General features: G+C 36.7%; 1 protein-coding gene across 5 annotated transcripts in view; it reads left to right on the top strand.

Moving 5' to 3' along the window:
* MINDY3 (MINDY lysine 48 deubiquitinase 3) overlaps positions 1-10,821 on the top strand; it is a 98,732-nt gene extending 87,911 nt beyond the window's left edge. For 4 of the 5 annotated variants that reach the window (XM_030323516.1, XM_030323514.1, XM_030323518.1 and 1 more), the window contains 4 exons: positions 3-75; positions 1,437-1,524; positions 4,820-4,891; positions 7,293-10,821. In XM_030323516.1, coding sequence (XP_030179376.1) covers positions 3-75; positions 1,437-1,524; positions 4,820-4,891; positions 7,293-7,442 — 383 coding nt within the window. In that variant the 3' untranslated portion in view covers positions 7,443-10,821. Of the gene's footprint in view, positions 1-2; positions 76-1,436; positions 1,525-4,819; positions 4,892-7,292 lie in introns of those variants that run through there. The other variant, XR_003970528.1, reaches the window with a different exon arrangement.
* The last annotated feature ends 3,596 nt before the right edge of the window (positions 10,822-14,417 follow it).

Genomic DNA, 14,417 nt, shown 5'->3' with positions numbered 1-14,417 from the left:
AGATAATGGATTCATACCTGAATCACTTCTAGAAGATGTGATGAAAGCATTGGACCTCGTTTCAGATCCTGAATAGTAAGCTAAATAGGAAGTGTTATTTAAGTGACTCAGACTCTGTTGCTTTTAAAACATTAGAAGTTGAAGTAGGTGAACTTGTCCAGTAAATGGTATAATCCTAATTACTCTGTGTGTGCTAAACTGATTTCCAAGTGGAGACCATCTTGTTTATATCACTGTAATTTGCAAAAGAAAACTGAATTCAGGCAATTTTGGTTACAATTCGTAGGGAAAGGAGGGAAAAAGTTTTGTGGTGTTTTTTTTCCCGTATTCTTACATAGGTGGCTGTATATCATCTACCTAATTTTCCTTTTTTCATCAGAATACATAACATACCTTGAATTGTGAAGTTAGTACACTTGAGTTAGATTGTTTTTCTAGAAGTAGCTGACAGATTGGACTGAGTTCTTCATTCTGTATATTGGTCCAGTCACATTTATAATATGTGATGGCCTATAAACTAACAGGACCCTATTAAGGATTAATGAATTAAACATATTAAATATGACCTTGCCTATTTGTTTCATGTCCTAACCTGCTGCCCTTACTCAGACATTCAAATGTCTTACCCTTTGCATAGTATATATAATAAGGTATAATTAACCTGGTGTTTATAACTTGGGAGAGAAGGCGGAAAATGAAAATTTTCTAAAAAGACCATTTTCACTTTTAAAACTTTGCCTTCTTTCTGGTTACATATAACACCTTTCACCAGCCTTGGCTACACCTGCATGTTAAGGGCCAAGCAAAGCAGCCTTCAATCCAGGCCGCTCCTGGAACAATATGGTCCTTGCCCCTGCTCTAAGTCACTGCACTTGAGCTCTTTGAGAATTATCCTACCTCTTTACCCTTCAGCTTACATTGACTAAGAATTTCAAGGTTCCCTCTCATTTGGTTCTTAAAGGTAAGATTTTTAGAGATGTTTCTGATTATCTGATGTAGCACTGCCTTTCAATGTTGTTCTTTTTTTCTCTTTGAGCTTAAAATAAACATTTTTTAAGGTTAAGTGCTTCATTTGATTGTTAAATGCAGACATACCTATGAAGCAAAGAGAATTTGCCTTTGGGAGGTTATAAGCCTGAGTTTATAAGCCGAGGTTTTTAAATTACTTTACCTAATAAGGAACAATATTCCAAAGTCATCATCGTAATTTAAATTCTAAATAGTAACAGATCACTCTGGTTTAAAAATAACCAAGTTTTGGCAAATTAGATGTCATTCCTGTGTATTTGTCATTAAGGGTCTAAAAAGAACAGTTCTTAGGATTTTTGGCAGTCAGATGTGTTACAGTGCTAGTAATTTAATCATGAAAGAAGAAAAGTGAGTTTTTCCTTTGGTATCCACTGTTTTCCTTTTTTTTCTTCTTCTTCTTCCTATAGTATAAATCTCATGAAGAATAAATTAGATCCAGAAGGATTAGGAATCATATTATTGGGTCCATTCCTCCAAGAATTTTTTCCTGATCAGGTAACATGGTTGAAGAAATTCACTTACGGTTTTGTTCCATTGGGATGAGCGTTTTTTGATTGTTTCAGTACAGTAATGCAACACTTGTGGGGTGGGGGTTGTGGAAAAGTGTACGCACATCAGTATATACATACCATGATACTGTTCTTCTAGAGGAAGCATAACATTCAGAAGTATGTGGAGTAAAAAGACAAAGATGCTCTTTATCCACTTGCACCCCTATTTTCCTTCTCTCAGGTCACTGTTGTTCATAGATGGTCTGCATCGTTTTAGAATTTTTAAATACGTTTAAATAAAGATAAAGAGGTTCATATGTAGTGGAAACTGCTGAGGTCCAGGAGAATTTTAGTTGAGTGAAAGAAGAACCTTTGAGTGGAGCCGTTTCCTGTTAGGACAGGTGTTCCATCCGCATCGTTGACAAAGCCAGTTGTACAGCCTCTGCCTGTGTCTTCTTCATGCTTCCTATCCCAGTGAAGGATTTTACTGCTAAACCAAATACTTGAGTCAGGTGTATGGGGATCATTTCATCAGATACCAGCCTGGCTTAAGTTAAAGATTATTGTTTGAATAGAAATGCCAGTTTCTCTTTCACCTGTCTTACAAAGGAGACATACTGTCAAGAAGCAAAATTAGAACAAAATAATGGAGGGAAAATGTCAGGATAGAATTGTTAATTTGATATTTCAGGTTTAAATTATCTTTAACAGAGTAGACGATATTACTGACATTCACCCTCGGTAATTAAAAAAGAAAAAGGAACCCACATTTTCTAAATCTGGATCGCTTACCATGAGTAAAGAAAGTGGGGTGAATTTCAAAAAGTAACTTTATCACAAGATCTCTATTAGACTTCTCAAAATTTGGGTAAATGCTTCATGAAAAAAAATTTTTCTTTTTCCGGACATGACTAGAATGTCCACTGGGTTGTGATGGCCAATCTGTTCACACTCCCAACTACCAGCGTTTTCTGAAAGTTCTTTTCTGGAACCTAATACTCTGTTTTAGACAGCTTAATAAATGTTCAGTAAGTTATAGCACTTTATAGCATTAAATTAAAAATTGCACTAAATTTAGGGCAGGATTTTGAAAAGTGCTGGCGAAATGTAAATGAAGGGGGATGGTTACCATGTCTTTTGGAAATATACATCTTAGATGTAATTAATTACATGATAGGACTTACAAGTATTCTAAGAACTCATTAGTTCGAGAACATTTTTTAATTGTAGTATTCCTTGAGCTAATTAAAGATAAATTTAGTCCCCTTGCCTTTCAAAATGTAATCTTCCAGAGCTTGTCAGAAATGCAGATTCTTGGGTTCATCCCCAGCCCTAGGGAATCAGAAGCCCTCCAGAGGATTCTAATGGTGCCATTGTTTGAGACCTGCTGCTTCAGAGGAAGACTTGTCACATCCCCACCTAGTCACATTCATTTATACTGCTTTGTACCCAACACATCAATATGGTAACACTCAGTAAAGTTGTAAAACTGGGCTCAGGACAGCCAGGAAAACATTTCTCTAACTTCTGTAATCTCTACAAATGCTTAAAGTAGGCAGTAGGGAAGAGCCTTTCTTTGCCTCAAGGAGAGGCAGATTGGAGGGGAGGGCGGGTGGAAGCATTTCAAGGCAATTTGTTAATAATAATAGCAGAAGCAGCTACCATTTTTTGAGCTCACAACTGTGCGTGAGGTACTGTCTTATAAATTAGGTGCTATTTTCACCCATTTTGGCCATGAGGAAGTTGAGGATTAGAGAATTTCAGAAAAATGCTTGAGGTCATACAGCTAGACCGTGGCTGATTGAGGAGTCCAGAGTAGGTGCTTTGCCACCATGTCACCCTACCTTCTGCTGGTATTTCAGTATTTTCTCCCAGTTGTTAGGTGGAACTAAAGAATATAGATTGTGTAGCCAGGACAGTGAAATACTTTCTAAGTTAAGGTACATTAACTCTGAAAAATAAGCAGCCAAATTATCTAAGTAACTAATTATATTGACTGATGTAAACAATTAAGAAAATGATCAAGTTATTTTTCTATTTCTTGTAAAAGCATTTTGAGTGGGATAGAATTTTTGGCAGAAAACTTAGATTTATTAGACCTTGAAAAATGAGAAGAAAGGAGTTTTTAAAAAATGAATGTGCAAAGAGCTGAGCACACCAGGTCTTTTCATGGGAAATGACTAATATGTCTGTCCTAACAGAGAATTCAGGAAAGTGAATAGCCGGAGATTCAGCTGAAAAGATAGACTAGGTCCTGTATCTTAGGATGCTTCATGGCAAAGCACAGCCTGAATTGACTGAAGTCGGGGGGAAGGTCAGAGCTGCGGGGAGTAGCTTAGACAAACTCAAGAACTGAAGCAGCGAGCCTCCAGGAAGGCAGTCGGGCCCTCTCCCATCCTTGCCAGCATTCCTAGCATCTCTCTTCTCTACATTCCAAAACGAACAAATTCTAAGGCAGACTGCAGGACCAGCTTCTGTCCCATGTGCATCCTTGTATCCAATACGGCAAGGAAAACAAGGCCACAAGCCCTGTGGGAAATCACTGGAGCCAGGTGCGCTTGGTGGGGCCAGGCCACTGATGGCCTTGAATGCACCAGTTCAGAGAAGTGAACTTGATCTTTAGCTGAGAACCCAGGATAAGGCAGCTGAGCTAACATCATCAGACATTCCTGCAAGTTTAGTATAATAGCAAGTTATAGGATTTCCTTTCTTTATTGGATGCTGTTATAGGCTCTGAACGCTATAGTTTTGCTTTTCATTTCCCACAAGGCTCTTTTCGCTATTTAAAAATTGACAGTATTTAGATGAAGTGGGTGGTGTGGAAACCCCTAATTTGATATTGTGAGCCAAATGAGAAGTACTGAGGTCTAGCTGTTGATTGCAGGTTGACAAAAAGTGACGTTACTGTTCTTAGGTAGTTATTGAGAGGAACAAATTATTTACAACCAGAAAAAAAAAAGGCAGAGATGATATTTTACGAAACATATGGGTGTTTTGGAGTCTTATCCTTTAAGAAAATATATACTAATGCATGGCACACAGTTAAAAATATAAACTAGTATAGAAGAGCTTATAATAAAAATAAATACTTTCCCACTTTGCAACCTCTTCCCCAGAAGCAACTAGTTCAGCTCTTAGGTTTTTCTGGTAGATGAAGTCTAGTAAGTTTCTTGCTTTATCAAACAATTCGCCAAAGAGTAGGGATTTAAGCAACTTGTGTTTTCGTTTCAACTGCTAATTAGAAATTGCCGAATATCAAAGTATAATTTAAAGTTTTAATAGTCTTTTATTTATAATAGGGTTCCAGTGGTCCAGAGTCGTTTACTGTCTATCACTACAATGGATTGAAGCAGTCAAATTATAATGAAAAGGTATGATAATTCACGTAGTAATTTGTCTTCACCTGAGTTGGTAAATATATTCAGTATATGTTAGTCATCGAGATCCTCATTGGAGTTTTGGAACAATAGTTTCACTGTGACAAAACAGCTAACTTGGTCTGCATATGTTTTATTGCTCTCTGCTATAGAGATATTACCAAACCAAGTTTCACCCAATGATAGTTACTGATCTGTTTAAATTAAGAAAGGGGTAATGGTAAGATTTTTGATTGAGGAAAATATTTTTAAGTATTTAATAACATAATAGCTACCATTTATTGAGCATTTACCTGGAATTCTATTAAATACTTTGTTTTATCTGAAGTTTCCCACCCTCCCTGTGGAGTAAGTATTGTTTGTGTATCCATCCCCATGTTACAGAGGAGGAAGTGGAAGCCCAGAGAGGTAAGCAGCTTGTCAAGGTCAAGCAGCCAGGAAATGGCAGAGCTAGGATTGCACTTGAGGTAGTCTACCCCGGAGCCTGCATTTGCACGTGCTCCACTTTGCTGCTTTCCTTTGTAAATCATTGACAACTGCACACAGGTGATTCACTTCCACATGTACTCTGGTTCTACCTGGTTTAAGTCAAAAGTTCGGGTAATTAGCTTTGTTTACACATAAAATATATAGGGAATATTTGCATTTATTCAGTTAGCTACTATTAGAAGGAATAAGGCCTAACATACCTTTTTAATTTGAAATACCCATGCTGGTTTCATAAGTAAATTGAGGATGGCTATACACAATCGTAGTGTACATCAAATCTAAAACTGAGACTGAAAGTTACTTTTTCATAACGAAATATGAGTGCAAAGATTTTTTTCACAAGATAAATTAGAACAGAGCATCCAAGTTTTTTTTTGTTTTTGCTATAGATGTTGATGAGTGCTTCCTCTAGATTTTGAAGTTTTACATAACCTTGTAATAGGAGGTATTGTATGGTCATTAATTAGTTATTTGCCTACACAGTCCCTGCAAGGTAAGTCAAGTATTATTCATATTTTACAGATGAGGCATCAATGACAGGGAAATTAAGTGACTCACCAAGTCATTGGCAGAGCAGGGATTGGAACTGAGTTCCTGATTCCCAATAATGTCCTTGGTCTACTCGGCCATGCTACCTGTATATAGTAAGTTCTCAAATCATGCTCATGACAAGCATCTCACTAACACAAAGATCCGAAATCAAGTATTAATGGGACAACAGGATGTAAGTACTAGAAAGCAAAGCATGTATGTTGTTAAGTTGTATACATATATGAAACAGAAATACGATGAGCAGTACTACTTCCCACAGGGTAGGGTCCTACCAAAAATATCTGAGGCAATAAACAAACATTAGAATGCTGGCACTGTAGGACGGAGTATGATCCAGCCACCACAGGCTGGCTGAGGCCACAGAGGTAGGTCCTAGTACTTTGTCCAAGAAGGTCTGCTCCAATGCCAGAAGCAAGTGACGTTCCTTATGAAAAATAGGTCCTATTTTATCTGATAATTATAGTAAAACTACAATTCACACTTTTCAAGTTTCTTTCATCAAAAGTAGAAATAGATTAACCAAAATAAAGATGCAAATGTGTTTTTACAGAAACTTGTTTCTTTGGGCTCCTTAGTCCAACAGCTTACAGCTTTTGCATTGGACGAACATAATTACAATCATGTGTATCCAACACTGAATATATAAAAATACTTATACGTACTTTGGAAGAAGGCGGTCTGTATCTGTTCCTTTTATAATTTGAGTTTCTCTTCACGAAATGAAATTGACTCATTTAATGTACACGGTGAGCCCATTTAATGAGTTCGGGTATTAGTATATTATTTCATAGAGAGTTCTAAAAGTTCATTGTAAATTAAAGTTTCTTCCAGTATCCAACTGCCCATGTATATTTTATATGATCATTACCACTGTATATAAAATACCTGGTTAGTTTTATCTGTCAAGCATTTTCTACTAAGCAAATTGCATTGACACACATTCAAGTTGCCTCCAGTTCTGGAACCCTAACACTTTTAAATTCAGAATATATACCTTTGTTTCTGTTACAGTGCCTTCGTTATATAAATAAACATTTCTTCCACGTGGTGTATGTTAATTAAAGGATGATTATCGGAAACAACCTGCATGTGCTTCAGGATTCACATAGACTTTTTGTTTCCTTTAAATCATGAGCTAAAAATCAACTGATAAGCTCTCAGTTACAATGCCTATCACCCTCGTTTCCAAATATATTTTCCCATTAGTCAGCAGGCATTCTTGCTCATAATTTCTATCAAAGTAAAATTCAAGTTCCAGATGAAACAATATGCAATACCTTGTTTGTCAGCATATCCCTCATAAGAATTTGCTAAGAATAGTGATTGACCTTTGTGTCTTGATTTTGTTCAACAGGTCATGTATGTTGAAGGGACTGCAGTGGTTATGGGTTTTGAAGATCCCATGCTACAGACAGATGACACTCCTATTAAACGCTGTCTCCAAACCAAATGGCCATACATTGAGTTACTGTGGACCACAGATCGCTCTCCTTCACTGAACTAACTTGCCTACGGATGTAGAAGAAAGTTCGTAATAGCAGATGTTGAAAGAGGGATGCAGGACAGGCGGTTGGCTACATTAAGCTATACACTGGTATCATCAACTGTAAATAACAATTAAAAACACATTTTCAGTGTTTAAGATAGTTTAAATTATTTGTTTTAAAGCTTTATGTTAAAGGTTACCCTATTTTAACTCTTTATGTGAAATTTACTAGCAAAATTAAGCTTTAATCAAAGTTCATCACTTTTACAGTCGGATAATTGGTCATTTATCAAATTAAAAACATCCTAATACTATATAGTATTTGTATATTGAGCAGAGTTACTCTTTATAAACTTCTACTTTGGGTTTTTATTTCATTCAGACACAGTTTATTATTTCAGTGATCCTGGCTTGCACTCTTTCAGCCTCCACATGGAAAGGCAGAAGAGTTCAATCATTTCTTTTCTAAAATCTGGTTTCCATTAGAAATACCTATAAATAACAAATTATCAACCTGGATTCTTTGCCAATTGGCTTAGCTCTGGCATGTTTATAAAAAGTAGAAACTATAAGGAAACATTACCATTTATTCACTGATATATAGAGAACATATTTCAAAAAAATGATAGGTAAGAGAATCTGTTTGATAGTCTTAACACTGTTAACTGTATTGCCAAATACACTTTTCCAAATTTGTCCCAGCAGCCTGTAAGCCAGCTTTCTTGTATATTTATGTGATAAATGCATGAGAACATCTGTTATTACATTAGTATATTGCATTATTTATTATTATCCTGGTGGATGGTCTAAATAAACACTTTTTTTAACTGTAGCTTTGCATTTCTTACATTAGCTACTCAGAAGAAACTAATACTTCACAGTGTTTCTGCCCAGCAGAAAGTTCTTGAGCTTTCTATGATGTACTCAACAACAAATGCCTTGAAAAGTGAGACCAAACCATATGCTGACCTAAGAGCTCTATAACTTAGCCAGCCCGGAGTGCTAGAACCTGAGTAGACAAAGCTTCAGAAGACCTATCCTGTCTAGAGAAATTTACTTCAGGTTTGTTGCCTAGCAATTTGAAATGTGAATAGCCAGAAATTGTTTCTTTCCTTCACTTGGGAAGTATTTGTCAAGAGAACTAAATTTTATCTTCACTGTTTAGCTGAAGGTGTATTTCCTCTGTGAATTTACTTGGGGTTTTATTTAATTGTCATAGATGTTAACTATTCTAATATAAGTAGACTTTAGCATAAGAAAAAAGTGGCACACGATTTTATGTATGACTTTTGGTGATATTATGTTCAGGACTGTGATTCTAGCTACTAAAATTACAGCTGTTCAATGTCTTTTTGGCTGTTGTTAATCTTGGCTACTTCCAAATGTATATAAAACAAACTCGGGTCCTAAATTCCATAGGATTATGAAAAAGCACAGATTTTCTCAGAAACATGGAGCCTCCAAAATAGCGTATACGTTTTACTATTGCTACCTAACCAACCATCCCCAAACTTCATGTCATTGAACAATCATTTTACAAATTTTGGGTCTGAACAGTTTAAACAGCACAGAGGAGAGAGCTTGTCTCCTTCTCAATCTACAGGTGCAGCTGGGAGATTGGAAGGGTCTTTCCTCACATGACTGGAAAAAAAAACTGTGGATCCGTTTTCTTTATACATGCCTGTGGGACGCTTACCAAGATAGACGATATGCTGACCATAAAGCAGTCAAGAAAAATCTCTAAAACTTTGGAAATTAAGCAGTACACTTCTGAATAACCCAAGGGTCAAACTTATAGATGTAACTAAAGCAATGCTTGGACATGAACAGCTGTAAATACATTAGAAAAGTAGAAGGCTTGGAAATTGGAAAGGTAAACCCAAAGTACACCAAAGAAAGTAAACAAGATTTTTCGAAAAGGGTATTCGCATGCAAAGGAACGAATTTGTACTCCTACCTCACACTATGTGCAAAAAATAAAATCATCAGAAGTCTAATTGTAAAGCTAAAAACTATAAAATTCCCAGAAGGAACAGGAATAAGTCTTGGTGACCTTGACCTCAAAGCAATGGTTTCTTAAAATACCAAATAAAAAACAGGTATTTTTAAACGGGCAAATGATTTGAAGAGACGTATCTCCAAGGATGATACATAGATGCCCATACAGCCATACTGTAAACACATTAAAAGATTCTCAACGTAATTAGTCATAAGGAAAATCAAAACCACAAATTACCATTTCACACGCAGTACAATATGTAAAATCAAAGAGATAATAAAAAGTCTTGGCAAAGATGTAGAGAAAGTGGGTCCCTTGTGGGTGGGGATATGAATGATGAAATCACTTTAAAAATATAAGTTCTACAGTTTCTCAAAAAGCTAAATACAGAGTTAGCATATGATTCGGCAATTCAATCCTAGCTACATATATTTACACAAAAACTTTTACGTAGGTATTCATAGTGATGTTATTCATACTAGCCAAAATTGGCAATAGCCTAAATGTCCTTCAAATAATGGAAGGATAAATAAATGTATTATGTACATACAATTATTATTTGACAATACAAAAGAATTACTAACACATGCTACAACATAGATGAACCTTGAAAATATTAAAATAAGTTAAAGAAGACTGTCACAAATGACCACATATATGATTCCATTTATGTGAAATGTCCAGAATGGGCAAGCCATGGAGAGAGAAAGGGGATTACCAGTCACCAGCGGTTGAGGATAAATGGAGTAGGGAAACAAGTGGAGAAAAACTGCTAATGGAGTTTCTTTTGGGGATGATAAGTGGGATAGATAGTGGTAAGGTTATGTAATTGTGAATATACTAAAAAATACTGAACTGTGATAAAGACGAAAGGAGAAAATTGAAATAGCACATCTAGAACAAGAAAAAAACAAATCTAGACGTTGGCTCACTAACAAAAACTGATAAAATTGTAAACCTAGCAAGACTGATGAAGAAAAAATGAAAAATAAATTAAGATTAGAATGAAAAAGCAAACGTAACTATAAATTCTCTAGGTGGTAAACTGAAGGGTATTATGAAGCACGTTACACCAATAATTTCAAAAATTTAGATGAAATGGGCTAATTTGAAAAAGCAGAACTGACATGAGAAGAAAACTTCACATCCATGAAAGGAGTTTAATCAGTATGTTAAAGCTGTCTCTCAAAGCAAACTATTGGCCTAGAGGACTTCACTAGTAATGCTTCCAAACATTGAGAAAAAGAACAATACAGATTGTAGACAAGTACTCCTGGGAAATAGACAAAAGAGTAACTATTGGTTTTATGAAGCCAAAATGACCCTGAGAGGACCCCAGAACCTGAAAAAGACATCACAAGAAAGACTACAACCAAATATTTTCCATGATCATGGACATAAAAATCCTATACAAATATGAAACCCAGGAGTAAATTCACAGGTGTATGTGTACACGTGCTTATATGCAATACATAGTATTGTAGAAGTATTAAGTTCATTTCAGACTTTAAAAAATCAGTATTTTTTCTAATGTTAACAGATATAAAAGAGAAACCCATATGATTATCTCAAAAGAGAAAAAGCATTTGATACAAAAAACTATTCGTGATTTTAAAATAATCTCAGGAGAGGGAAGATGGCAAAGGACAAGGCCTGAGCTCACCACTTCCCACTGACACAGTGAAGAAACGACTACATGTATTGCAACACACTGCAAATGACCTGAAGACTGGCAGAACAGATCTTCCACAACTAAAGTCAAGAGAAAGCTGTGTTGAAAAGAAAATGAAGAGCAGAGACATGGTAAGGAACCAAACCATCAGGGTGGCTACCCACCACTGGAGAGATATCATGAGCATGACGAAACAAGGGGGTCAAGCCCCACACTGGGAATCCTCATCCCTGGAGACCTGCACCACAAAGATTAGCCCCTATAATGTCTGACTTTGAAAATCAGCAGGACTTAGCTCCAAGAGAGCTAGAGGGCAATAGGAACCCAGTTCTCTAAAGAGCCAGCATGCTGTGTAACACCACAAGACCCAATGCAAGCAAAGTTTGAAAACTGCCTAGGTTAAATGTAAAGGAGATTTACTGACTAGTTTTAGGATGTATGCTATAGGGGCAAGTATTTGCAGGAGCTTTCTCCAGGAACAGCAGTGCTGGCACATGCCATTTTCTGGGCCCCCCTTCAGCCTAGATAGCCAGATGCCTGTGAGGCCACTTCTGACACTTCCCATCTACCTTACTAGCACAGCTTGCCCCACCACAGCATTCCCCTGTGGACCAGCCCCATGCAACCCACCTGCCTGCCCCTGCAAGCCCTTTTGAAATCACCTTCTGCGTTGGGGACGGGACCGAGCTAACCCCAAAATCACTGCACCTGCCGTACCTGCAACCAGGCCCTCAGCAAGATGCACTGTAGGTAAATTCTGCCTAGCAGTACACCCACAGCAGCTGTAGCAGGGCTTCTCAACCAGCCATGCAGGGGACAAACACTACCTACCAATGAGTGCATAGCACTCATGGCTCAGTCACAACAGAGGGGCCCACACAGCCCACAGGAGACCCCTGGGAGTGCCTGGTTTTGGTGACCAGGGAGGATTGCACTATAGGGAACCAGAGGATACCTTCTCCATAAGAACAATACTTTGAAGATGAAAAGACATAGCCGACCTACCTAATAAATGCAAACCAACAGAGTCAGACAAAATGAGGAAACGGAGGCCTATCTCCCAAATGAAACAAGATAAAACCATAGAGAAAGAACTAAACAAAATGGAGATCAACAATCTACCTGATGAAGAGTTCAAAGTAATGGTCATAAAGATTACTCACTGGACTTGAGAGAACAGTACATAAACTCAGAACTTCAACCAAGAGATAAAAAAAATACAAAAGAACCAGTCAGAACTGAAGAATACAGAAGCTGAAATGAAAAATACACTAGAGGTAATCAACAGCAGATTAGAGGATGCAGAAGAATGGGTCAGCTAGCTGAAAGACACTAATGGAAAGCAATCAAGTTCAATAGTTAAAAGCACCTAAATAAAATAATGAAGATAGGTTAAGGGACCTCTGGGACAACATCAAGCATTGCAACATTTTATTATAGAGATCCCAGAAAAGGAGAGAGACAAGGGGGCAGAAAACTTATTTGAAGAAATAATAGCTAAAAACTTCTACAATTTGGAGAAACAGACAAGATCCAGTACACACAGAGATCCCCAAATAAGATAAACCCAATTATTATGTGTCCTCACCAAGACACATAATAATCAAAATGGCAAAAATTAAAGATAGACAAATCTTTAAAGCAACAAAAGGAACATATAAAGGAAATCCCACAGGGCTATCAGTTAATCTATCAGCAGAAACTTTTCAGGCCAGAATGGAGTGGCATGATCTATTCAAAATGTTGGGGGGAAAAAACATAAAATCAAGAATACTTTACCTGGCAAGGTCATCATCCACAATTGAAGGAGACATCAAGAGCTTCTCAGACAAGCAAAAGATAAAGGGGTTTATCAATACTAAACCAGTCTTGCAAGAAATATTAAAGGGACTCCTTTTTTTTTTAAGTTTATTTACTTATTTTGAGAGAAAGAGCACATGAGCAAGTGGGGAAGGGACAGAGATAGAGGGAGAGAGAGAGAATCCCAAGTAGGCTCCACACTGTCAGCACAGAACTCAACGTGAGGCTTGATCTCACAACTATGAGATCATGACCTGAGCCAAAATAGTCAGACACTTAACCAAATGAGTTACCCAGGTGCCCCAAAGGGACTTCTTTAAGTAGAAAAAGAACAGGCTGTAACTGGAAGAAAATTATAAAGGGAAAAAATTTCACTGGTAAAAGCAAAGACACAGGAAAAGTAGATCAGCTACTTATAAAGCTAACATAAAGGTTAAAACACCAGAGTATTATACACAAAAAGATGTGAAATGTGACATTATACACATAAAACACAGAGGTGGGAAAACAGTGCTTTCAGAATGGGTTCAAACTTAAGCAACCATCAACTTAATACAGACTACTGTGTACATAAGACACTACATTATGAATCTCATGGCAACTACAAACCAAAAACTTATAATCCATATAGAAAAAAATAAAGAGAAAGCAATCCAAACTAACACCAGAGAAAGTCATCAAATAACAATGGAAGACAGCCACAGAAGAAGAGAGGAACAGAGAAGAACTACAAAAACAACCAGAAAGCAATAAACATAAAATGGCAATAAGTACATACCTATCAATAATTACTTTAAAATGAACTAAATGCTCCCATCAAAAGACATAGGATGACTGAGTGGGTAAAAGAACAAAGACCCATCTATATGCTGCCTCCAGTAGACTCAGTTCAGACCTAAAGACACATACAGACTGAAAGTGAAGGTATGGAAAAAAATGTTGCATACAAATGAAGAGTGGGGGCAGGGGGGGAAACAACCTGGGTAGCAATACTTACAGCAGACAAAATAGACTTTAAAACAAAAAGTGTAACAAGAGTTTTAAAAATGCAGTGCATAATGATAAAAGGATTAATCCAACAATAGGACATAACAATTGTGAATATCTATGCATCCAACATAGGAGCACCTAATTATATAAAGCAAATATTAACAGACATAAAGGGGAAAATTGACATTAATACAATAATAGTAAGGAACCTTAATATCTCACATCAATGGATACATCATCCACACTGAAAGTAAAGAACCAGTAGTTTTGAATGATAAATTAGGTCAGATGGACTTAACAGATATATACAGAACATTCTATCCAAAACAGCAGAAAAATATTCTTTTCAAGAGCACATGGAACATTCTCCAGGAAAGATCACACATTATGCCACAAACATGTCTCAATAAATTTAATAAGACTGAAACTATATCAAGCATCTTTTCTAACCACAATAGTATGAAACTAGAAATCAATTTCAAGAACTAAAACAAATGCAAACAAATGGAGGCTAAACAATATGCTACTAAAT

Source organism: Lynx canadensis, chromosome B4 (assembly GCF_007474595.2).
Source record: "Lynx canadensis isolate LIC74 chromosome B4, mLynCan4.pri.v2, whole genome shotgun sequence".
Taxonomy (NCBI): Eukaryota; Metazoa; Chordata; class Mammalia; order Carnivora; family Felidae; genus Lynx; species Lynx canadensis.
Note: the sequence above shows the minus strand (reverse complement) of the source record. Positions and strands in the feature narration are given on the sequence as shown.